Raw genomic sequence first — 23,540 nt, forward strand, 5'->3', positions numbered from 1 at the left:
CATCGTTTTCTGTCTAATATCTTTATAGTTTATTTATTGTAAATAAATTATAAACAGTATCAGGAAAAATTTATACCTAAATTTCCCCAATACTACAATACATAGCACTCGATTAATATTCTTCAATTTATTTCAACAGTGTATCATTTTTTTATATTTTTGTTACTATCTCCTCTCAAGAGATTCAATCTGATTATATGTGATTCAAAATATAAAAATATGTAAATTTTCAGTTATTATTAATTTATTAAATAATTTCAACCTTTTGTAGAATTTTTATAAAACGTACACAATAAAATTACTTTTCAGTGTTTTTCAAAATAGTATTTGTAATTGAAGTTACGATACAGCGAATAGTTAAAAAATAATCTTTGTATTCTAATCTAAAATAAGAAATGAAAACCTTACCTTATGTATACTACAATCTACTTAAATTATTCCATATATAAACGAATAAAGTTAAAGAAATATTGTTTGCGCATTTACATTTGTATTCTAGAAGAGGATTTCACATCCATATGGTACTATCACATTAATTTTTTAATTTATGATTACCAAAGTGTACATCCACATTTTAGTAATATGAAATAGTAGTAGTATCACTACATATATGAATGAACGGTGATAATTTACAAAATTTTTTACATAGATTATATTATAATGGATTTTTTAAACTAACAGAGGCTTGCAGGGTAAATAAAGTTTGTTTTTTTATCGTCTATCTAATTCCATATAACAGTTATAATAAGCTTTGAAAAAACAATTTTATGATGCTCCATAAGTTTCACAATGCTAAAATTCTATATCTAAATAGAACCTTTTATCTCATCTCATTGACTTAAAGTGATTTGACATAATATTAATTATTCATTCACAACGAAAAATACTAGTTTGTAATTTATTTCTTTAGATAGTACAATGTTAAAAATTCGGCTAACTATTAAATTACTCTATGATTCGAAAGGTCATTATATATAATTAAATAGATATATGGAGAACTATTGTATAAATTAGTACCTCAATGTTTAATTTTATGATCTTTTTATGCTTTCAAAAATATTGGAAATAATGCTTATCGTACTATTGCTTTTAGTAAGATATACCTGTTAAAGAAATTCATTACCTGCAGACCTCTGCCTAAAAAAACTTTTCTATTCGTTCTGTTAATATAACACCGCCTACTTGGTTTTGTATAAAGAACGTGTGTACTGTGCATATTTTAATGATCTTTTTAACGATTGGAAAATTTTAAAGAAAGGTGTGTATATATATATATAATTTTTTTGTTATATGTGTATATATTACGACCTTCAACGCCTTTGCATTAGAATTACAATCTATTAATCTTTCTTTTTTCAAAATTTACTTAAAATTTAATTTTACTCTAACAGGTTAAGAGTCGAAAGTTGTTCAACTGTATAGTTATTACAGGTAATAAAAAAGAGTACTTAAGTAAGGATCTATTACATAACATATTTAAGAAATAAGGCAATGAAGTTTTTCGATATCTTGTTATACTGAATTTGTTAGAATATAATTCGATACGTGAATACACGTAAATACTCTTAAATCATTGTACATGTATGATATTAATGAACAACTATTTGAAGGGTAATTTCACTCTCGTACTCTAATAGAGCATCTAGAGATTTATTGAGAACAATTTTTTAGCATGTACTAATTGGTCAAAGTCCCTAATATCGAATGAGAGCTCTTTACGAAGATAGTTATCTTTATGAATGTATGAAAGTGTCACGCAGATGTGTTTAGTGATTGATAATAATACCTGTATGGCTTGAAACAACACTTAAACGAATCTGTTACAATAACAAAAATTTCATTTCGGTTACCAGTAAGAAAAGACGTAATACTAAAATTTACATATTTGTAATTGGCGTATGCGTACTGCTTAAGATCACATTCCCCTTCGTGGAGCACTCGGAACTAGTAATTGTAAAGCCGTCATCGCGTCTGGGAATAGTGAGTGATAATTTACAACTGGCACGTAAGCAGCTGTAATCACTCGACCAGCAAACCATCTACCATGTAACGAATTGACAGCCGCAACTGCTGTCGCTATTGACGGGCACTTAACGTAAACGTTACCCTGAGGTGAGGCTTGGTCCACGTACACATGTAATACACCACCGTGTTTGTTGCATTCCTCAATAACATCGTCACGAATTTCTTTGGCCCAATTCGGATTTGTCTCACTGAAACGAAAAATCATTCTGTTTGAATTTAATCTTTGCATAATTATTAAAAAAATTGTAATTATTTAATGTAGTGTTACGTTATCATTTCTGAACATACATATAATGATATGCATGGGAGATATTTTAAGATAACATAATTTATGTAGCATATTCGTTCCCCCGGTAAAAGAAATGATCTAATACTAGGTCTACAGATATGCCTGTTACATGTTAAGAAAATTACAAGGACTTACTTTTGTGGGTCGAACATATTAGATAACATAAAGCACTGTGTCGCTATAGGAGGAGCAGCTTGTGGAGGTGGTTGTGGTGTTGACATAACAGGAGCCATATTTAGTGCATTTGCAGCTGCAGGGGGAATTTCAAGCCCAGTTCCCTCCGCTAATTTGAACATTAGCTGTAACCTAAATATTTTTAATATTAATTAGTAACTTATTAAAATGAAAAAAAAGATCAATATAAGAATATTGTACCTTCCAGTAGCACCAAGATCGATACCACTTCGATCTAATTCGTCTGTGTCAAGAAGAGATGGACCCTGTATTAAGTCTGTACGTTCTGTAACATTACCGACTTTCATAGGTCTTCCAGCAAGTTCAAAGCCATTCAACTGTTCCAAAGCTTTTTTCGCATCATCAGCATTTCTAAACTAAAATAAAAATAAATATATTTTAAAGAAAGTACTAATATTATGATTGAATGATCTATAATATATTTTAATATATACAGTCAAGAATCCATAGCCTTTGCTTCGACCGGTTTCCGGATCCATGATCAGTTGAATGTTATCAATTTTTCCAAACGGTTCGAAAATACCGCGAAGCATATCTTCTGTAATATTAAAATGTAGAGATCCAACATATAACCTCATAGGTCCGGTCTGACCTTTTGGCATTAGATTTGGCATGGAATTACCCATGCGATTCTTTTCAGCTTGAGTATGCTGTACTACTATGGGAACACCGAGAAGCTTCTGACCCGACAAACCAAGTGCCTACGAAAATAATGAAATAATTATAAGAATAAACATAACATCAGATATAAATTATATATTAACTCACCAATGTCACACTTTCAGGATCCTTGAACTCTACATATGCTATACCCTTAAATCTTCTTGTTTTGTTGCATGTGATAAGTCGGACATCTTGAACTTTGCCCACACTCGAAAAGAATTCTTCCAAATCTCGAGCACGTATACGCTGACTTAATTGCATACAGAACACCGTTCTGGCGTCCCGTTCCTCTGGTGTTAGCTCATCATTTCTGCTGAAATGAATATAAGACACGAAAAATTAAAAACATTGACATTCTAAAATTTATCACACAAAAAATTATAGACGCAAACGTGATGCAACCCTAAGTTTCATGCTTTAAAATATTTTGTAGAAAAGTTTTAAATTTTGGAATATGTTATTCTTATATTCTTAGGCTATTTTGCAATTTCTACCAAATAATGAATTCATGCAAACTTACATGCCAAGGGGACTGACACCCTTTCCAAATGGTAGTCTTGCTCTGGGAAGTGTAATTGGTGTGAGGGATCGCTTCCTTCTTCTGTCTCGATCTCGGTCTCTATCCCGTCGATCCCTATCTCTATCGCTGTTATCCCTGTCTCTATCGCGGTCTCTTCGATCTCTTGATCTTGATCTACGTCGACGGTCACGATCACGATCACGATCGCGCTCTCTATCTCTGTCACGATCTCGATCTCTGTCTCGATCTCGGTCGCGATCGCGACGATCTTTCTCCCGACGGTCCCGTGATCGAGAGCGGGAACGAGAACGATGCTTGCTCTTCCTGTAAAGAAACGAAACCAATAAAGTGTACTAACAAGTTATTTTAATAAAACCTATAAAACTAATTTGTATTCCATGATGTATGTACATGATATAGTAAATCTGAGTAAATAATAGACGGAACTTGATAATTTTAAGTTTAATTTGTACAATGTAATTTTTTAAATTGTAATATTTCCACTTATTAATCCGAACCCTTAGTGGTAAAGAAGTTTCTAAAATTAGCTTTTATTTTCACAGTACGACTTAACTGATATAAATAATCAAATAAGTAAATAACCCTAATATTAACTCTTTGCGGATTGCCGCCGCATATATGTGCTCTGCGCAAACCATCAATTTAGCTGAGGGACTAATATATGTGTTTGGCCAAACAACTGATAGAACCGAAAGAGTCACATATATATCTCAGGTAAACGCGTCGTTATGGTCGAGAAATTCATATATCTCATATATGCGTATATATAAAAGACTCATATGTAGGTCATTTTATTTATCCTGTAGAGAATTTGTTCATGTACATGTGTCTAGAATTTGACATCTTGGAGTGCTATGAACGAAAATCGCGTCTAAGCAAAAATGTGCGCTAGGAATTTTAAATGACCATTGCGGCAGCAGCTCGGCCCCAAGGTACGGTTGACTTCGAACCGTCCCGTCCGCAAAGGGTTAATTTTTCATTAAATTGTATAATTAAACACATGTGATAAAAATAACCCAATCAATATATTATAAAATGTAACATCTGTACAAGTGTTATTGCATGTTTTAATCATCATATTCTACTTTGTTTAATGATCCTTTTTTATTACATTTCAGATTTTTAACATAATCCGTAGCACAGATATTCTTCCTAAATACTTACCATCTTCAGGTCTAACCTTTGGAATTATGAAAATAACCAGCATTTACACTAATTGTATGGGGTCTATAACAAAGAGAATATAACTTCAAACAGTTATATGTATGTACCAAATGACTAATTTGAAATATTCACATACAATCGAATATGTATTTCAATCTATAAGGCTAAAGGTTCAGATAAAATAGTTTATTTACAGACACATGTGTTTTATCATATTATAAATCATGCATTAAAATTCAATTTTAAGTTAATTTAAAAAATCTAATACTTCAATAAATTTTTTTAACAGATATTTCTCTCGTAAAACAAGGATTTCAAAAAATTCAATCCATTTACTTCTTCATTCATGTTTTTTCATCAGATGTAATTTTTACTTAAATTTGTTCAGTTAATAAAAGCAACTATTATAATAGTATTATATTAAAAAATGCACATAATAATATAACATAAACGAAATAATTAAACTTATTTATTTTGTGCTCCTTACTGAAATTACATTTTTACTGAAATTATAGTAATTTTTAGATAAGTAATCGTGAAGCAAGACTTATTATTATTGGATAACCAAGATAAACTACAATTTTTTATGAGATCCAAACGACGGATAACAAAACATTCAGGGTTTGCAACAAAAATCAGTGACAAATTAAAGGCGCACGTTTGAGCATGATTAACCCTTTGAGTGCTGTGGGCGCATATAGGTGTCTGGCGAAAGCTATCGGTGTGGACTAAGGACATATATATGCGCCTTCTCTAAGTGCTCAGCATGGACTAAGGACGCATGTATGGATTTTTCAATTTTTCCGAACACCTACGCAGAAGTAATACTATTACGTTTGTGTGAAATAAATATAAATGCATTCCTTACGGCAGTAAACAAATGCCAATAGTGCCTCGTTATTGTTGAAGTGGTCACCACTTGTAAGAAAACTCTACATCTGGTTTTTTTAGTTTTTTCAAGCACTGAATTTTTCACACACAACTAAATTATTAACTTGTGTTATATTTACTAAATTTAGTTTTCTAGTTTATTGTTTTCTAGTTTATTACCCAAATTCTAGCTAACTGTAAATTTCAATGTTTATAATAAATAATTAAAAATAACTAAAAAATAACGCTCTTGAATCATTTAATCTCGTGCAAAAGAATTACTATAATTTATGATGATTTGCGCTTTGAATAATCAATCAACAGAGTTCAGTCTAACGAAAAAGTATTCCGTCCGCAGCGGTCGTCAGCGCTAGACGCGCGCCGTTCGTACGGACGGCATAGGCCGCGAGTATTCAACACTCAAAGGGTTAATTATCACTTCTGTTTACCGCCATTCAGTAGCATACGTTACTGACACGTAAAGTCATTACCGTTACTTGTAGAAATAAAACATTTATTTATATATTTTAATGGATTTAATGGTTCAAATATTAATTCTAATAGTAAGCACAAATTGTGTTTACAAATTGATTATAATAAGTGAAATATGCTTACCCAGATGATTTACGGCTAGACCCATTCTCCTTGGAAGATTTGTCTTTGGATGAGGAGTCCTGCTCCTACGAACAGCAAACAGTTGAATGCCATGCCAGCCAGCCGATGTGGCAGGGACGCGCGAACAAGGGGACAAAAAGCAAATCATAGAACGTTAGTAAATTTTATAAAGATAAACTATGTACATATTGTACAATTTAAATTTTGACAATAGTTTCAAAATAAAATATGTCTCAATAATGAAGTTCTGTCTTCTGTTAAAAAAAATTTTTTGTAACCATGTAGATAACTCTCCTTTGAACACTGTTATCGAAGATCTATTGCTGCTGGATGGTGATGCACTCTCGTGCTCTTTCTCTTTTTCCAGGTAGATTATATTGGTCTGAGGGGGCTAAGATGAGGACACAGAGAAGAAAGAGAGAGAGAGACAGAGAGAAACGGGGCGAGCATAGTGTTGCGACGCCTCGCACACACCTGGCTCAAACTTACCAATCGTTTTATCGGGTTTTAGGAAAGCATTGCAATCTTGGGTTGAGCATGCCTTGGTCTTAAACTACCAATGGCCAACCACACATCCTTTTTCTTCTGCAAAAGAGAGCCCTCATCAAAGACAGTACGTTTTTAATGTAACACGAAATGTGAACCCTAATTGCTAACCTACAACCCCTGCATGTATAATTGATTTAACTATCTCATAATTAGGAACAAAACGATCAACGATCATTTGCAGCTTCCAGTAGATATACCACAAGATGATTTAGCTGTACAGAGAAAATGTTTCACATGATTAAAAGCGAACATACACATGGTATATGGCACTAAACAATGAAATGATGATAATGGTGTTACATGTATATGTTACGGATGTTATATCTTTTTATCTACCATGAATATAAAACTAATCCTCTAGTCAATTACCAATTCTTCAATAATATTGATTGTACAATTTCAAAACATTTTCTCATTTGAACCATATAACTTATTTCCTGCTTGCCAATTTACCATGCATTTTGTTTGTGAAGTACTATATCAATGTACATTCAAATTTTAAATGAGACAAATAATGTTATGTTGATGGAAAATCTTAAATATTACAAAAGATGAGAACACCATAAGCATCTTAGTGGACTACCACTAGTAATTGTAGTCATATAGTTAAAAACAAAGGTCTACCATATGATGAAAAAAGTAGACTTTAATAACATACATTTTTGGAGTTTTGAATAACATACATAACACATTGAAAAACATTTAAATATTTAGCAATCTCAAATTGCTAAATAGATTAAATCTGATTATTACATCTGCCCTGTCTATGAAACATGTAGAACTTTCAATAAGAACTATTTTGTATCTCTCGTATTATACACATATATTGTAATTTAATATCACAAATATTCATAACAGTTAAAATACAATTCTTCATTAATACCACTGTCCCCTTTAATTTTAGAGATCTTAAACAATTATAACAACATATGATTCCCTTAAAAGGGAATCAATATATGATTATAAATAAGATGTATAAATAAAACTCCTATGAATTAAAAGAAAACACAGCCAATGTGAAACTGCTTGAAATTTTAAAATCCAACAAATACCTTTGTTGTTCCTCCTAACAATGCCGAAGGTACATAGTAAAAATCAATAAATATTATGCCCTTCTACTGCAAAAAATACTATAGACAACGATTTTATTGATTCTACATATAAAAGCTATTTGATGCTTACACAAATAAGTTGATTCATTTTACCACATATAAATGTTATAAAGATAAATAGAATAGCATGGCACATGGCAGAACAGCACCTAACAAATCCATCTTTCATTTCTACATTTCTTTTTCTGTTTTGTTTTAAATAAATTGATATAAACAACCTTTATACTTTGCATGTGTATTTTCCTTTGTCTCTCTATAACCGTAAAATGGTGGCAGTAACAATTCTATCTACGTCGTAAAATAATAAACGTTACGATTTCTGAGAAAAAAATTAGAAAAAAAAGATCAGAAATAGATAAAGAAAAAAGAATTAAGTAAAAATGATGTTAGTGATGGCTTTTCTTAATACCTCGTATTTCAAGTGCATTCTAGGAACTCGCTGCCGAACATCCTACGAGCGCGAGGGTACATGTTACGTACCATCTATAAGTACAGAAAACGGAGGTATTGATCAATAGTCGGTATGAGACAAGGGCGTACTTTGTTCTACATGTATATATGGGAAGGAAAGGACGATTCATATTTTTCTCGATCGCAACACGACAAAACATACCCGGAATGGTACGGCGCCGTATTTGTATTCTTGCGCGTCGAGATTAGGTAGACTTTATAGGACAAAAAAAGTCAGGATCTCGAAGGAGCAAACCGAGACAAACAAAGAAGTAAAGAAAAAAAAATTAAGCCTTACCCCCTTCTTATATGGCGCCTCCAGCATTGCCTCGACATCCAAATCCTCCGCCATTGCGCGAGTCGGTGAGCTTTCTGAAATACCACGCATTAGCACTCGATAATCTAAAATACGGTGGTCGAATTGAAAACTCTATGAGGATATTGTGTATAACGTACAGACTAACGAACGCTCGCATACGATTTAAATGTTTAACAATTTACTGAAAACGCAAGATCGATAAGGAACGTTAGGGAGCAAGAACGCAATCATATGCGACGATGACCAAAGAAAATGGAAGACCGGATGTGAATAAACGAACCAAGCGCCACCTTCGCGGAAGTGCTGATTGCATTATTTTTGCAATTAAGTTTACGAGTAACCATAACCATATAACCATTTTTAAAATGTCCCTAGAAATTCTTGATTGACTTTTTACTGATAGGTTTCATATTTTTTATTATATGTAGATAATTATATGTAGATAATTATATGTAGAATATCGTCCGAAAATTGAGTCCTAACTAGTTACGAGAAATCAACATGGAAGACAAGAAGATTCCCGTTCTGCGCATGCCTAACATATTATAAATGTCTCAGACAGAGAGAAATATATTTTATTCATCTCTGTCTGTCTCATAAAAACGAGGTCCTTATTGATCTTCCATGTTGATTTTCCACAACCAGACACGATTCAATTTTCAGACGCTTATCCCTAGCGAGTGTCGAGGATTCAATTATATGATCATACTCCCGATATAACTTATTTACCAGAAAATAGATAAACTATAATAATTTAAAAAATTCACGAATGATTCTATATACGTATATATTTGTTATAAGTGTTTGTAAAATATTTACTTGAATTATTTATACTATTATATATTATATATGCATATAAATATATGAATTACATTTTTAAAGTCAATTTGTATTTTATAGGTTATAAAAAAGAAAATGAGTCATATCATCAAACAGATCGACTATATTTTTTGTTAATAATAGAAAGATTTCTTGGTAAGAAATTAGATAAGCAAATTTTGAGCGAACTCTATCGGAGAAACTTAGAAATATATTCTTCGCTCTAGAACACATAGCTCATCTCAGAATCAGTTTTAACGCTTTAACTGTCCTAGGTGTACATGACGTAACGGATTGGCGCAGTTTGCCTAGTGGCCATTTTGTTTTCAATTGCACGGCTGATTAAGGTATTTTATATAAAGATATTTCGTGTAATTATAGGCTATTTAGGCAATTAATGTAGTCGACGAAATATTTAAGAAAGTTTTAAAGGAATTTTACCTATGTTCTCTACGACAACTATTTTATATGCTAATTGAAAATCCTATTTAGTTTTGGATAAGCTTTTTCTATCAAATTTCACGTTCTTTTATCTCTTTCTCTCTTTATCCCCTTTTATATTTTTGTAATTGCTGATCTTGGTAATCTTTATTAAATAATGATGTCGTACGACATATAGAATAAAGCTGTTTTCCATTTTGACCATTTCTTTTTCCAGAGTATCAGAAGAAAAATTTATATTTAAATACATATTCGAGCATAATTTAACGTGATTAAATTTTTGGAAACTCTGATTAGCATCGGTAATACACTGAACGTTAATTTTTAAGACATCTGACGTTATCTCATACGTTTACCTAAAAATGAATATAAGTGTTGTATACTATATAATATCGTATTATTTAGATTGATAATCGTGTATAATGTAAATTATACTATTTCTAAAAATATTATAATCATTTGTATTATAATATAACAAAGTATAAGAATTGTAGAATTATATAACCACATAAAATTAAAATAATTTTAATCAATTGAAATAATTACTTATAATGAAATATAGAGATATAGATAAGGATACAATCAAAGCTGAATTTTTAAAATATATATTGCATTGTAAAAAAAATAAATGGATGAAGTTCATATATATAGAAATTACTGAAGACAAAATCCTAGCTTTGATTGAATTTTGTTTATATTAATGGCAATTTAAATACATTTTGATCTCTCGCTATAAGTCTACTTGTCTCTTGCATACGCGTACATTTAAAACCAATCAGATAAAGGCTTGATAAGAAGAAATGAGCAGTGTACTCATAGAAGGCAGTTTCTATCCTTATAGGTGTCCATCTGTCCATTCAGCGTGGTGAGAGAGGCAACAATGGATTCAAAACGGCATGAACGGAGTTCCAAGTCCAATACAGATTCACCACCAGCTCCACCTTCGCCTCCTATGTATAGTGCAAGTTATACAACATATGATGGGTACAAAAACAGAATGTCGTCGCGTCGTTCACCTTCACCCTTGGAGTATAGAAGCAGTAGAACTTCCCGAAATGACTCACCACAAGACAGACGTAGAAGAAGACGCAGTACTTCAAAATCTTCTCCAACTAGATCGTACAAACGATCTCGATCCCCTGATAGAGATAAAGATCGAGACAGAGATAGAGATCGATCGCGCAAATATTCCAGGAGAGATAGATCAAGGTCTAGGTCAAGAGGAAGATCGCGCTCCAGAGATAGGAGACGTAGTCGCAGTCGTAATAGGAGTAAAGATAGACATAGAGGTAGAGAAAGCCGCAGATACCATAGAGCACCATCGTATGAGTCAGATACAGCTGAAGATAATACAGAAACATCTGTATCTCATCCAGTTGTTCCTCCACAATCTAATGCCTTTAAGAATGATGGTAGTTTTATGGAAATGTTTAAAAAAATGCAGGAACAAATGCAACCTGCACAAAAACCGGCGACTTCTGTTTTGGAAGAAAAAACTGTTGTTCCTCCACCTTTGATGGTAGGAAAGAGGCGAGGAGGTAGAATTTTAAAAACTGGAATGGTTGCCAAACCAAAGACTGAACAAACTGTTGAACAACCCAAGGATGCTTGGTCACTCTATATGGCTGAAGTGAAAAAATACAGAGAAGTTTGCTGTCAGGAAGAAGATAACACAAGACCATTGGTTAAATAGCTGATTTTATTTTCAACCATTTTCCATTTTGTTACTTCGTTTTATCTACAATGAATGTGCTTTCAAAAGATGCTGTGTTCTCTTAATTACATCATGGTTGTATTTAAATATACAAGAATAGCTATTAACTAACTTTAAAAAAGAGCTCCATGTATACTAAAATTATTTAAAATTTATGAAAGCTTTGAATTAAAGCTTTTTATTGTTTACCAAGAAAAACTTCTATAGAAATGTATGCAAATATGAGGAAGCTTTTTCTTTTCTCAATTACTAGATAGAATGTACAGTATATGTTATTCAAAAATTATAAATACATAGTATCCCAATTTCTTAAATATTTCGAGTTAAAGAACATTATTAATGTAATATGAGAATAAGAACAAGGACTGCAGTGAGGAAGCAATTAATGTTTGTGATAGTGTACTATGTGATGCAAGAGACAAACCGACTAAAGCGAGAGACAAACATGTAAAGAGTTTGCCTTGTGGGAAAAAGGGAGGGTGACAGATTATAGCACTTAAATAAATATAATACATTAAATAACTTGTAACTTGTTAAGCAGCATCAATATGGTTAAATATACAGAACTTGGAAACGCGGCAACATTAGAAACCCCCATCAATTTGAAACCAAACACAGCACCATATGACCCAAGATTCCCAAATCAAAACCAGACAAGGTAAACAAAACATAAATTGATGTATTTTAATTCTTATAAACTGTTAATGTATAAGATTGCTTATTCCTGTTTATTTTGAATACAGATATTGTTACACTAGTTTTGTGGACTTTCAACGTTGCAAAAAACGACATGGTGAGGATTATGACGCATGTAAATATTTCAAAAAAGTATACACTGCAATGTGCCCAAATAGTTGGATAACAAATTGGAATGATCAAATTGAGAATGGAAATTTTCAAGGAAACATATAATACATTAGAGGCATCACATTGTAACTGCCACTTTAGTAATGTTGTTTACACAGTAACAGGAATTTACAATTCTACCTTTCTGTTTGTAAAATAATATTGAATAAATTAATAATAGTTTAACTTCTATTGAGTTCTATTAATCAATACTGTTTTTATTTCATTATAATTACTGAATATAAATAAAAGTTATACAAAATTTAAGTATTCCACTATTTTATAATTTTATGGATACAAATTAATATCTATAATAATACATAAACCTTTTTCATATTATTAACCTCAAATCTAAAATTATTATTTACTATACATTGTTCACATATAATGTCGAGTACATACAATATTGCATAAATTAGTATATGTATTTCACGTCACGCTAAATAGTTTACAAAAAATATTAAATTATGTCTACCATAAAAAGTAATACATAATTTGTAAGAACTTATGTAAAAGCTTTCCTTGATTATAACTGTATATGTAGATCAAACTTTACATCTATTTTATGTGCGTAATCACTTAATATTAAAGGAGTATTTATCATATATTTTTATAATCGTAAGTCAAAATTTTCAGCTTAAAGATCTCGGTTATAGTACTTGCCTATACTAGAAGCATTCGATTTATTTGATTACATCGATGAATGTATAATAAAAATTTACTAACTCCTTCTATTGCTAATGTTTTCTCATTTATATAATAGAAGTTCTCGTTCAAATAAGTGAATTCGATCAACAGCAATATATTTAATTGGACATTGACTAAAATTTTATTCAGATAAATGAAATTTCATTGTATAGATGAAAAACTTTCCAATCCCTAATCCCTACTATGGACGATAGGCTCGTAAAAATCATACATAGATTCGATAGAGTAATGAGGTAGGATTTTAATGTTTTAATGTTTTGTCCTATCCTGATATGCAAGTACATATCATCAGATATTATCATTATACGGAGAAGAAATTCTGCAAAAGTTCAATAGATTCGATGTCAATTTTTCCTATTTCCTTAAATAAAAGACAATATATACAAGTATAATTATTAAAATTTGATCAGCGCTTGAACGAATTTGTACGAGATTTCTAATGATTTCATATATAAAAATAGTATAACTGAATAGAAATAAAATAAATTTTTATATATAAAAATGTTAAAAATTTTTCACTTCTTATTTTTAAAAGTTTGTTTATTTTTTTTTCATTACAGCACATACTGTTTACACCAAAGGATAGGATTTTTAAAAGTTTCATATTATTGAAAGGAAAAGATCCTAAGGTACAAGAGTTTTATATAATGATTAATGCTAAATAAACATATTAAAATGTATAATCATCGAAAAAGAAAATACACTAAAACCACACATTTTAGCCATAGCAAAATATAGTACCTCTCTGAGTCATATCAGGTACCATTTTTCTAGGGAGATAGAGTTCTAGGGAACCCCAAATCTCTTTCTCTCTTTTTCACCGATAATAAATGAAACAAATAACTGTCATAAAATATCGAGATCTTTATGTAGTAGGAATAGTGTTAGTTAATATTTAATTAATAATTAATATTACTGCATATGGATACTATTATAATTTCCTTAGTAGAAACGAATCTATGGTCAAATGATTCCAGTTGTTTCCGGACTAGTGCTACCCTTTGCGGCAAAGTGCTAAAGGTGTTCCACGTTAGCATATACAAGAACCCATTTAGTTCCACCACAAATGAGGTATACTCACTGTGACTTTACGTTACTAGAGTATTTTATTGTACGGAAAAATTCATATTTCTCTATCTGAGATAGACTAGTACGAGAATAACAAAAATCAGGCAATAATTAAGCTTAGTTGCCTGAGAAAGAGAAATGAATTGTTTATTACAATATTTTTTAGAGAAGAAAAGAAAATCTTTCGTTTTAAACGAAATATGAATTAGTGGTATGATACAATAATTTTAATATATTCTTTATATACGACAATTTTTTAGATTTAACATTAAATTTACTTTTCTCGTGATAATATTTCTGTTATAGTAAAACCTAAATTTCGTTTTAATAGTAATTTCAATACTTGATAGAATCTGAATAATATTTCTGACGTGATGCATCTGGAGAAAAAGAATCTCTTGATATTTGTATGATCGTCATCTCTATTACGGGGGGTTGAGATTCTCCTCGGCGCACCGTAATACTCGATAGCCTACCGCGCTCGAACAACATAAAATTTTTTTTATTATTATTTAATTTGTACTTTAGAATTTGTCCGGCTGGATATTCGGTAAATTTTTCTAGATTAATTGCTAAATGGCTACCCCCAACGGGATACCATCTTCGAGTTTGACTATTTTATTTCTTTAGTAAGGTCAACGGGGTGTTTTCTTTTTAGTCTTTTTTTTATGAGAGTTTTGCTCGCTTCAGCAGTCAGCTGGTTTGGATGTGTTGCCGTTCTTTCCTTGTATTTTTCTGCGTACCTGCCGATTTCTTCTTTGACCGTTGGCAGTTTTAAGTTTTTGCGTATATCCTCGTAATAATTTAACATGATCCAATGTCAGACATCCTTGAGACAAAGTATGTAAATACAAATTCAAAAATAAAACTTCTTTATTTTTTACTTTTTCTAAATTAAACTTTTATTAACGTTTGTGTGAGATCTTTCTGAATAAAAAAAAAAAAAAAAACCAAATGCGATATACTTTGAATTACATTTCCTGATTGATATGTATTCAATTTTTATTTATTAAGTAAGCAAATGTGCTCTAAATTATATCGTGTTTGGTTTTATTTTAATTAGAAAAATGTAACAAGTATAGTGGTAAAAGTTTCATTCATCACTGTTTATTCCCTGTAGCTGATCGAATGTTGTGATTTTTTAAGGTTGGTTGGCGTTTGCACCGTTTTGTGCCGACTAATAAAACTGATTAACTAGAAGAATTTGTTGGAAATAGCTATTGAAACAATTGCTAAAAATTAGAAATGATAAGTAAAGTAACGTTAACGGGAATCAATTTGAGATGACAAGTAACCAATTCAGTGCATCTATAGCGCGATGTACCCTTGAGCTATGGTAAAGAAAGTAGTCGCTAGTAAACGACGGTTTAATAACAGTGTGATTTTGCCAGCCTAAAACCCGGGATTACAAAGAAAAGAAAACTGTTAGGTCCAAGCCTATCGAACATCTAAATTTCAGAAGATCCCTTGGGCTTTATAATATTTTGCTAGCAAGGAAATGAATAATGGCCGATCCCTAATAAACAAATTTTCACTGGTGGCTGGCCTGCTAAGTAAATTTGTTGAATAGCGAACTAAACATAAAATGTTGTATCATAAATTCAGTCGCTTGCATTACTTAACTATCACAAATAAGAAAAAGGAAAGGTTTTTAAGCTATGATCCAAAGGTCTCAATTTGTCTTTACGTCTTTGGGCCTTTATATGTTTCGTCTTTCAACTGCCTCAGTCCCTCTATCTCTTTCATCCTCAATATCATTTTCTAAGTTTGGCATGTCTAAGATCTCAATTTTCAGAAATAGAGTCGTTTCTACATCTGTATAATTGCAAAACTTGTTTTTTTTTTTTTTAATTTTTAGTTTGTGCTTTACGATTTGTCCAGCTGGACATTCGGTAAACGTCCTCGAATATCAGAATTTGGCTATTGGTAGTTGTTGGTATGTTGGCCGTGTATAGTATATATAATATTGGTCCTAAGACGCTTCCTTGCGGTACCTCTTCCTTGAAGTCTTTAATTTCAGAGTAACTGTTCTTTATTTTTATTACCAAGGTTCCATAGTTTAGGTATGATTTGAATAAGTGAAAGATTTGTTCCGGGAAATGTTTTTTGATTGTTTGTAAGAGGCTTTCATAGGAAAGCATTTCATAGGAAAGTATTGAATTCTTAAAATTGCATTGAACATTATTGTCATTAATCGTATTGCTTTTAGGGGAAGGTTTTTTAAGATTTTACCATTGATTAGGTCGATTCCTGGTGCTTGATTATGATTCTAATTTCTTGTGCTATTGTACTAGGTATGGTGTAGTGCTTGTTAGTAGAAATACTAGTATTTCGCGCGTCTACGTCTGTATGACACTTGGAGTTAGCGTTGTTAATATTATATGGAGTAAATGTGTCAGAAAGGTGATTAGAAAATTTTTCAGCTCGTTCTTCGTTGCTTCTGGCCCATGTGTTGTCTGTTTTTTTTTTATTACTTTCCACAGGGAGCAGTTGGTATTCTCATGCGCAAAACTTGTGTCCTGAAATTCTTGCAATTAATACAGATTTCCGTATTCGTTATATACATATATAAGAATAAGTTATTTGGAATCATGCCACATATTAAAAGAAATTACCATCGAAATCGAGGAGATTGAGTTCGATTTGTACATTTGCACAAACTTATTCTGTATCAAAAAAATTACGAATATAATACGTTTCCTAACTGAATGAAATAAAAAATACGGGGCAAATATATAAGCGAATTCAAGGGAATATAATTTAGGTATTATTATAAATGCATACCGATTTATTCGAAAAGCCATGTTTAACCAGGATGGTAGAATATGCGCAGGATAGTCTATTCCATTCACTCGCTTAATAATTCTACAAACAATGCCCGAATACGTTAGACATTTCTAAAGACAATTTCTAAATATTGGGGTCTATTAGCCTACGATGTCTTATTGCCCCTAAGATCCCTGGCAAGTTATGCGGACCCAAAGACATTTGCTTCAATGTATTTATATAACTATTTCGATTGGCAGGTTAAACCGGCCCAGTCTTGTGAAAAATGCTTGTATACAAATACTGTTACCTACATTTGTACCTACATTTATACCTGCAAGAACCGTTTCCACTAAAGCTAGGTTCAAGTGATTCGAAGGCCCATTTGACTCGACAAACAAGTTTTTTTTTTTTTTTTTTTTTTATTTATTTATTGAAATTCACAATTTGTCCAATTTGGACATTTGGTGGAATGTTTTAACAGTTAAATTAGCATGTTGGTGGCTACCCCCAGCGGGGTAACATCCTCGTGTATGCTAGGTTATGTCCTTTATAAGGTCTGCTGGGTGCTTCCTTTTTAGTCTTCTGTCCATGTTTATGGTTTTGTACGTTTCCGCAGCTAGCCGATTTGGGTGTATTGCTATTCTTGATTTGTATTTTTCTGAGTATCTGCTAATTTCTTCCTTGACCGTTGGGATTCCCAGGTCCTTCCGTATATCTTCGTTTCTGACGTACCAAGGTCCGTTTACTATTGTTCTAAGGATTTTAGCCTGTGTTACTGTGTTTCTATTTTGTTTATATGGCTCATTGCTGCCGTCCCCCATAATGGTATTCCGTACGTCCAGATTGGTTTTATGATCGTTTTATATATTTTTAATTTATTTTCTATGCTTAATTTGGATTTTCGGCTTGTTAGCCAATGCATTTGTCTCCTGAACATACAAGTACTTTACACTAGCGCTTTACAAAGGCCCGGCAAGAGACCTTTCCCTTTCCGTATCCCTAATCCATGCCGTCATCAATTTATCGTCATGTTATTGTTTCTGCTTGTTAATTGTCAGTTTATAAACTTATTCCAATTAGCAACCAAAATTTATTCGAATGACGAATAACAAAGAGAGAATAAACAATGAATACATAATTAACATTAAACACTTAATATCATAATGATGAAAAAGTACATGTATTTAGTTTTTTTATTTATTTATTTATTTATTTATTTATTTATTGAAATTCACAATTTGTCCATTTTGGACATTTGGTGGAATTTTTTAACAGTTATATTAGCATCTTGGTGGCTACCCCCAGCGGGGTACCAATGTATTTAGTTGCTAATATTTGACAGAAATCCAAAATTTCAACATTTCAACATTTCAACATTTTCAAAACAGTTTTTTTTGTTTTTTGATTATTACTCAATCGTCCGAAAAATAGGGGTAGTTACAATTGAATCAGTGACGCGAGTAATGCGACGCGGTAGTGGTTTCTCTTTTAAGATTTATATTGCCTTCGTATCGATTAGACAATATCAATACGATAATGTAACTTCTTTGTCTTTGACTTTTTGTTAATAAAAATTCCATTAACATATTGGTAAGACTTTCTCGATTAAAATGAGATCAAACACGATATTGTTATAAAAATCGGCTATGTTGTGTTCATATTGTGTTTATGAATCTTTTTTGATCATACTTGTCGCAATACAGTATCCAGCTATTTCTTAGCTCCTAGGATATAAGTTGAGGATCTAAGCCTTAGGCTTTGAGATTTACACTCGTTTAGTGGATAATATAAATAGACGTGAACATGATACACCATAATACGCTGTCTTTTTCCTTTCTCTTTCTTGTGCTATTAACGTTATATACGTTACGTGTAATTTTTTTTAATATTAAGCATGTAAACAAAAGACAGTCCCTGGGTACTTCAAGAGTAACTCAGAAAGAGAGGTGTTGTCCGTGAGCAATCTATTAAACATCTCTGTGCTAAGTTATCAATTTTAATATGTATGATCCTCCTAATATTAACTATAGATTAAAATTCAGAGAATTAATAAGTTTTACTCGGTAATAAAAGTAAGGTGTATAAAAGTCGTGGATCACAAATTAATGATGACGGCAAATCTTATCTGTAGTTAACTTGTTCTTCTGTTTTTATCATTTTTGTAAATAAACACGTATGCAAACCAGATACATCATGTCATGAAATATTATTCGCAGTCTATCAACTAATGAAATTATTATTAGAATGAAATTTAGGTTTATTATAACAAAAACATTATCGCGAGGAAAGTAGATTTAGCGTTAAATTTAAAAAGCTATCGTGTATAGAGAATGTATTACAATTATTACATCATTCCACTGATCTATTATCGTTTGAAAGGAAAGTTTTTCTTTTCTTTTCTAAAAAAAAAACGTGTAATAAACAATTTATTTGTTTTTCCGAGGCAACGAAGTTTAATTAGCGCGTGATCTTGTTATTTTCATACTTGTCTATCTCGCATAGAGAAGTGTGAATTTTTCCATAGAACTGTACAATGAAATAGGCTCTTGTAACCTGGAATCACAATGAGTATACCTCATTTGTGGTAGGAGTAGGTTCTAAGAGGGTAAGTAGGTTCTCGTATATGCTAGCATATACAACTTCAGCACTTGGTCGCATGGTGCAGCACCTGTATTGTGGAACAACGAGAACAATGGGCATGAGCAGATTACTGCCCCTCTACTATGGTTAATAAAGCGTCCGTTCCTCAGTTTGTTTCCGTTCAGTTAGGAAGAGGTTGCTGAAGCTACAACATTTGGCGTAGAAAGTAGTTTAGTGAAGTTAAGTTGGAAACTAATTACAAACATTCAAGGTATGAAAAACATTATACTTTAAATATATTTTAATTTTTCATAATATACTGAATTTATTTGATTATAATTAAAGTGAATACGCGAAAAATAATTCATACAATTCTAAGGATTGTTTATACTTGTAGATAGGAAGAATATCTTAATAATGGACGTACAGCCGTACTGTAGCAGACCCAATGCAAGATACAATGAACGACAAAATAATTATCAACATAAAACCTTTAGAAGAGGAGAGCGGTATCCAAATTTCCCTCGCAATAATTACAATGCACGATATAACCAATCTGTAATTCAAATCGGTACCGGAAAAGTTGGAAGACTTATTGGCAAAAGTGGAAGTAATATTAGAGAATTACAAGACAAAACAAATACGAGAATTCACGTAAGCATTTATTGAATATTATTTGATTTTCTCTAGTTTCATGTAATATATAAATTTTTAATAATTTTGAAGCTCAAAATATAGTCTTATAAAAGGCATCATTTAAATAATTTTTTATGTAAATTTTTAAAATATATTTTTGTCTTCAATATTGAAAATAATACATATATATTATATATATTAATAAATATATATAATATGTATTTATAATAATTTATAATAATATGTATTTTGATATATATATCAAAAAATTACAATGTAGCTTGCAAAATAAAAATGTTATTCATAAAGTATTATATATATCAAAATACATATTATATATATATATATATATATATATATATATATATAAATATATATATTATAAGATGGTTTGACATAATTAGTAATACTTTGTGAATAACATTTTTATTTTGCATGCTACATTGTAAATTTTTGACATGTACAGTTTCTAAGGAGTAAAGTTTAATTCAATATCAATAGGTTGAGAGATCAAGTACAAATGATACAACAGCTGTAACCATTATTGGAACTAAAGAAGCACAACAACAAGCAATATGCTTAATAGAAGAGTCATTAAGAGATAATGTTAGAACAGATAAAGTACGAACATTAGGAAATGAACAAAGAGAAAATGGGCAAAGGGATTATGGGCAAAAGGAAAATGATCAAAAGGAAAATGAGCAAAAGGAAAATGAGCAAAAGGAAAATGAGCAAGGGGGAAATAAACAAGAGAAACAGGATGAGATACCAAGATTTCTTAATCTTGATTGGCGACAAATAAGCAAGGATCATGTAAGTTTCTATGAGATTATAAAGTAAATTTAATTCCTTTGTATATGCATCATCTTTTTTTGATTAGGATGAATACCACAGACAAAGATGGGCAAAGTGTACTCCTATTGTTAAAAATTTTTATAAAGAGGATCCAATAATTGCTAATTTGACATCAGAGCAAGTAGATGCCTTTCGAAAGGCAAACAATAATATAGAAGTGCACATTGTGCTTGATGATGAAGAAGATACCTCTGAAGTATTAAGTATACCCAACCCTATCGAAACATTTGAACAGGCCTTTCAAGTAAGTAATGAGATTTAAATAAATATTTATGAAAAATATAGACTACAATATAAATGTTATAGGATTACTCTGAAATACTTGAAGAAATTAGAAAACAAAAATTTCCTCAACCAAGCCCAATACAGTGTCAAGCATGGCCTATTCTTCTTAGTGGCAGAGACCTTATTGGCATTGCGCAAACAGGGACAGGTATATTGTAATGTAGTTTTGTCTGAGTAGAATAAAGAAAAGAGTAGAAGAAAGAAAAAGAGTATAAAGGAAATTATTTTATTGATATTTAGGGAAAACTTTGGCATTTCTACTGCCTGCTTTGATCCATATCGAAGGCCAGATAACACCGAGATCAGAGCGGAAAGGACCAACTGTCCTTGTTCTAGCACCTACCAGAGAGCTAGCCTTGCAAATTGAGAAAGAAGTAAACAAGTATTCCTATCATGGCATAAAGGCGTAAGTAAAATTTATTATATTTTCATTTTGAAACATGCATGTACAAGGATATATTAATAAATAATTTATTATTAAAGGGTGTGTGTATATGGAGGCGGATGTCGTAAAAAACAAGTTGATGTGGTAACAGAAGGTGTAGAAATAGTTATTGCTACACCTGGTAGACTAAATGATCTTGTACGCACAGAAGTGTTAGATGTTTCTACCGTTTCATATTTAGTCTTAGACGAAGCTGATCGTATGCTTGATATGGGATTTGAACCACAAATTAGAAAAGCTTTAATAGACGTAAGGCCAGATAGACAAACTGTTATGACGAGGTATATCAAATTTATTATTAAAAAACAATCTTTTAAATATTTTCTATGTGATAACAAATAACAATAGAGTGCTTTTACATTTTAGCGCCACATGGCCGATAACTGTCAGACGTTTGGCGAAATCGTATATGAAAAATCCAATTCAAGTATATGTTGGATCGTTGGACTTAGTTGCTGTACATACAGTGCTGCAGAAGATTTATATTATTGATGAAAATGATAAGACTGATATGGTTAATATAATGAAAAATTCTTTGAATCTTATTGAATCTTATACTAAAACACATATATTATCATTTTTTTTTTTTTTTTTTTTTCAATAGATGCATCAATTCTTTCGCGACATGGCACCGAATGATAAAGTAATAGTATTTTTTGCAAAAAAAGCTAAGGTAGATGATGTAGCGAGTGATTTAGCTTTGATGGCTGTTAATTGTTCAAGTATACATGGCGGAAGAGAACAAGCTGATAGAGAACAAGCATTAGAGGAATTAAAAACTGGAGAGGCTAGAATATTATTGGCGACAGATGTCGCCAGTAGAGGAATCGATATTGATGATATTACGTACGTCTGATTGTATATTATTTAGAATTTGATCCAAACTTAAATTTAAGAAGAAACCTTTTAAAAAAAGTTTATTTTTAGGCATGTTTTAAATTTTGATTTTCCACGGGATATAGAAGAATATGTTCACCGTGTTGGACGTACTGGCCGCGCTGGTCGTACCGGTGAAAGTATTACTTACATGACCCGGAGTGATTGGTCTCACGCGAGAGAACTAATTAATATTTTAGAAGAAGCTAATCAAGTATATTTTAGTATATTTATATGTCTATATGAAAATTTGATTATATGTATATAAATTTACATATGTAAATCTTTGTCTTTGCAGGAAGTACCTGAAGAATTATACCAGATGGCTGATAGATATGACGCATGGAAGGAGAAGCGAGCTACCGAAAGACGCTCCGACCGAAGCAGAAGAGGAAGAGGAGGAGGAGGTGGTTGGAGAAGATGGTTTTAATCTGGAAAGTTACCTACATTTATACAGTTCCTATTCACTCAGGTTAAGATATACTTAAGTATATGTATGTAAGAAAAACAGAAATATATACATTTTTTTTATGGAATGTAAATGTATCAAATCGACAGTTATTATTTCGAGGGAATTTAAGGACACATTTATAACACGCGGCTATTTTGCAAAAGTGTATTGTTTATATTTTGGATATAAACTAAATAAAAATATAAATTACATACAAGATTATTATTATATGTTATTATTGCTATATGTATGAAA

The 23,540-nt window shown here is 31.4% G+C and overlaps 3 protein-coding genes and 1 long non-coding RNA gene across 9 annotated transcripts; 2 read left to right on the forward strand and 2 right to left on the reverse strand.

Annotated features, from left to right (window-relative positions):
* Nucleotides 1-226: 226 nt before the first annotated feature.
* Nucleotides 227-9,076, reverse strand: LOC126920426 (RNA-binding protein 39). 4 transcript variants are annotated; one of them, XM_050730766.1, is made up of 10 exons: nucleotides 8,930-9,064; nucleotides 8,772-8,845; nucleotides 8,433-8,506; nucleotides 6,363-6,427; nucleotides 3,693-4,016; nucleotides 3,278-3,485; nucleotides 2,944-3,210; nucleotides 2,690-2,865; nucleotides 2,450-2,620; nucleotides 227-2,213 (listed from the first exon to the last, which is right to left on the reverse strand). In XM_050730766.1, exons 3-10 carry the CDS (start codon nucleotides 8,448-8,450, stop codon nucleotides 1,916-1,918), a joined length of 1,527 nt encoding a protein of 508 aa, XP_050586723.1. In that variant the 5' UTR covers nucleotides 8,451-8,506; nucleotides 8,772-8,845; nucleotides 8,930-9,064; the 3' UTR covers nucleotides 227-1,915. The 4 variants fall into 4 exon arrangements, with proteins under 4 accessions (XP_050586723.1, XP_050586722.1, XP_050586721.1 ...); XM_050730765.1 differs by lacking the exon at nucleotides 8,433-8,506 and having other exon boundaries at nucleotides 8,930-9,076; XM_050730764.1 differs by lacking the exon at nucleotides 8,433-8,506 and having other exon boundaries at nucleotides 3,278-3,482; nucleotides 8,772-9,066.
* Nucleotides 9,077-9,809: 733 nt separating this feature from the next.
* On the forward strand, nucleotides 9,810-12,802 carry LOC126920430 (uncharacterized). Of its 3 annotated transcripts, none has more exons than XM_050730778.1 (3): nucleotides 9,810-9,958; nucleotides 12,308-12,424; nucleotides 12,510-12,802. In XM_050730778.1, the coding sequence occupies exons 2-3, from the start codon at nucleotides 12,315-12,317 to the stop codon at nucleotides 12,676-12,678; spliced, it is 279 nt and encodes a 92-aa protein (XP_050586735.1). In that variant the 5' UTR covers nucleotides 9,810-9,958; nucleotides 12,308-12,314; the 3' UTR covers nucleotides 12,679-12,802. The 3 variants fall into 3 exon arrangements, with proteins under 3 accessions (XP_050586735.1, XP_050586734.1, XP_050586736.1); XM_050730779.1 differs by having other exon boundaries at nucleotides 9,830-9,958; nucleotides 12,305-12,424; XM_050730777.1 differs by lacking the exon at nucleotides 12,510-12,802 and having other exon boundaries at nucleotides 9,823-9,958; nucleotides 10,894-12,401.
* A 3,418-nt stretch (nucleotides 12,803-16,220) lies between these two features.
* On the reverse strand, nucleotides 16,221-19,554 carry LOC126920432 (uncharacterized). The gene is made up of 2 exons (XR_007711959.1): nucleotides 17,173-19,554; nucleotides 16,221-16,907 (listed from the first exon to the last, which is right to left on the reverse strand). It is a non-coding gene; the product is annotated as an uncharacterized LOC126920432 (long non-coding RNA).
* A 303-nt stretch (nucleotides 19,555-19,857) lies between these two features.
* Nucleotides 19,858-23,502, forward strand: LOC126920424 (probable ATP-dependent RNA helicase DDX43). The gene is made up of 11 exons (XM_050730761.1): nucleotides 19,858-20,008; nucleotides 20,135-20,391; nucleotides 20,875-21,186; nucleotides 21,254-21,472; nucleotides 21,535-21,661; nucleotides 21,754-21,919; nucleotides 21,997-22,239; nucleotides 22,325-22,472; nucleotides 22,563-22,804; nucleotides 22,886-23,048; nucleotides 23,133-23,502. The coding sequence occupies exons 2-11, from the start codon at nucleotides 20,155-20,157 to the stop codon at nucleotides 23,262-23,264; spliced, it is 1,989 nt and encodes a 662-aa protein (XP_050586718.1). The 5' UTR covers nucleotides 19,858-20,008; nucleotides 20,135-20,154; the 3' UTR covers nucleotides 23,265-23,502.
* Nucleotides 23,503-23,540: the final 38 nt, after the last annotated feature.

This window comes from Bombus affinis, chromosome 9 (genome assembly GCF_024516045.1).
Source record: "Bombus affinis isolate iyBomAffi1 chromosome 9, iyBomAffi1.2, whole genome shotgun sequence".
In the NCBI taxonomy this organism is placed as follows: Eukaryota; Metazoa; Arthropoda; class Insecta; order Hymenoptera; family Apidae; genus Bombus; species Bombus affinis.

Excerpts from the sequence above, each read along its gene's own strand:
- LOC126920426 (XM_050730763.1), bottom strand. The coding sequence starts at position 8,861 with ATGCGTGGTATTTCAGAAAGCTCACCGACTCGCGCAATGGCGGAGGAT. Across the intron at positions 2,866-2,943 it reads AAGGCTATGGATTCTTGACT|TTTAGAAATGCTGATGATGC; the intron begins GTATATATTAAA and ends TTTTTATTTTAG. Across the intron at positions 2,214-2,449 it reads AATATGTTCGACCCACAAAA|TGAGACAAATCCGAATTGGG; the intron begins GTAAGTCCTTGT and ends TTTTCGTTTCAG.
- LOC126920430 (XM_050730777.1), top strand. The coding sequence starts at position 10,933 with ATGGATTCAAAACGGCATGAACGGAGTTCCAAGTCCAATACAGATTCA.
- LOC126920424 (XM_050730761.1), top strand. The coding sequence starts at position 20,155 with ATGGACGTACAGCCGTACTGTAGCAGACCCAATGCAAGATACAATGAA. Across the intron at positions 21,662-21,753 it reads CATTGCGCAAACAGGGACAG|GGAAAACTTTGGCATTTCTA; the intron begins GTATATTGTAAT and ends ATTGATATTTAG. Across the intron at positions 22,805-22,885 it reads ATCGATATTGATGATATTAC|GCATGTTTTAAATTTTGATT; the intron begins GTACGTCTGATT and ends GTTTATTTTTAG.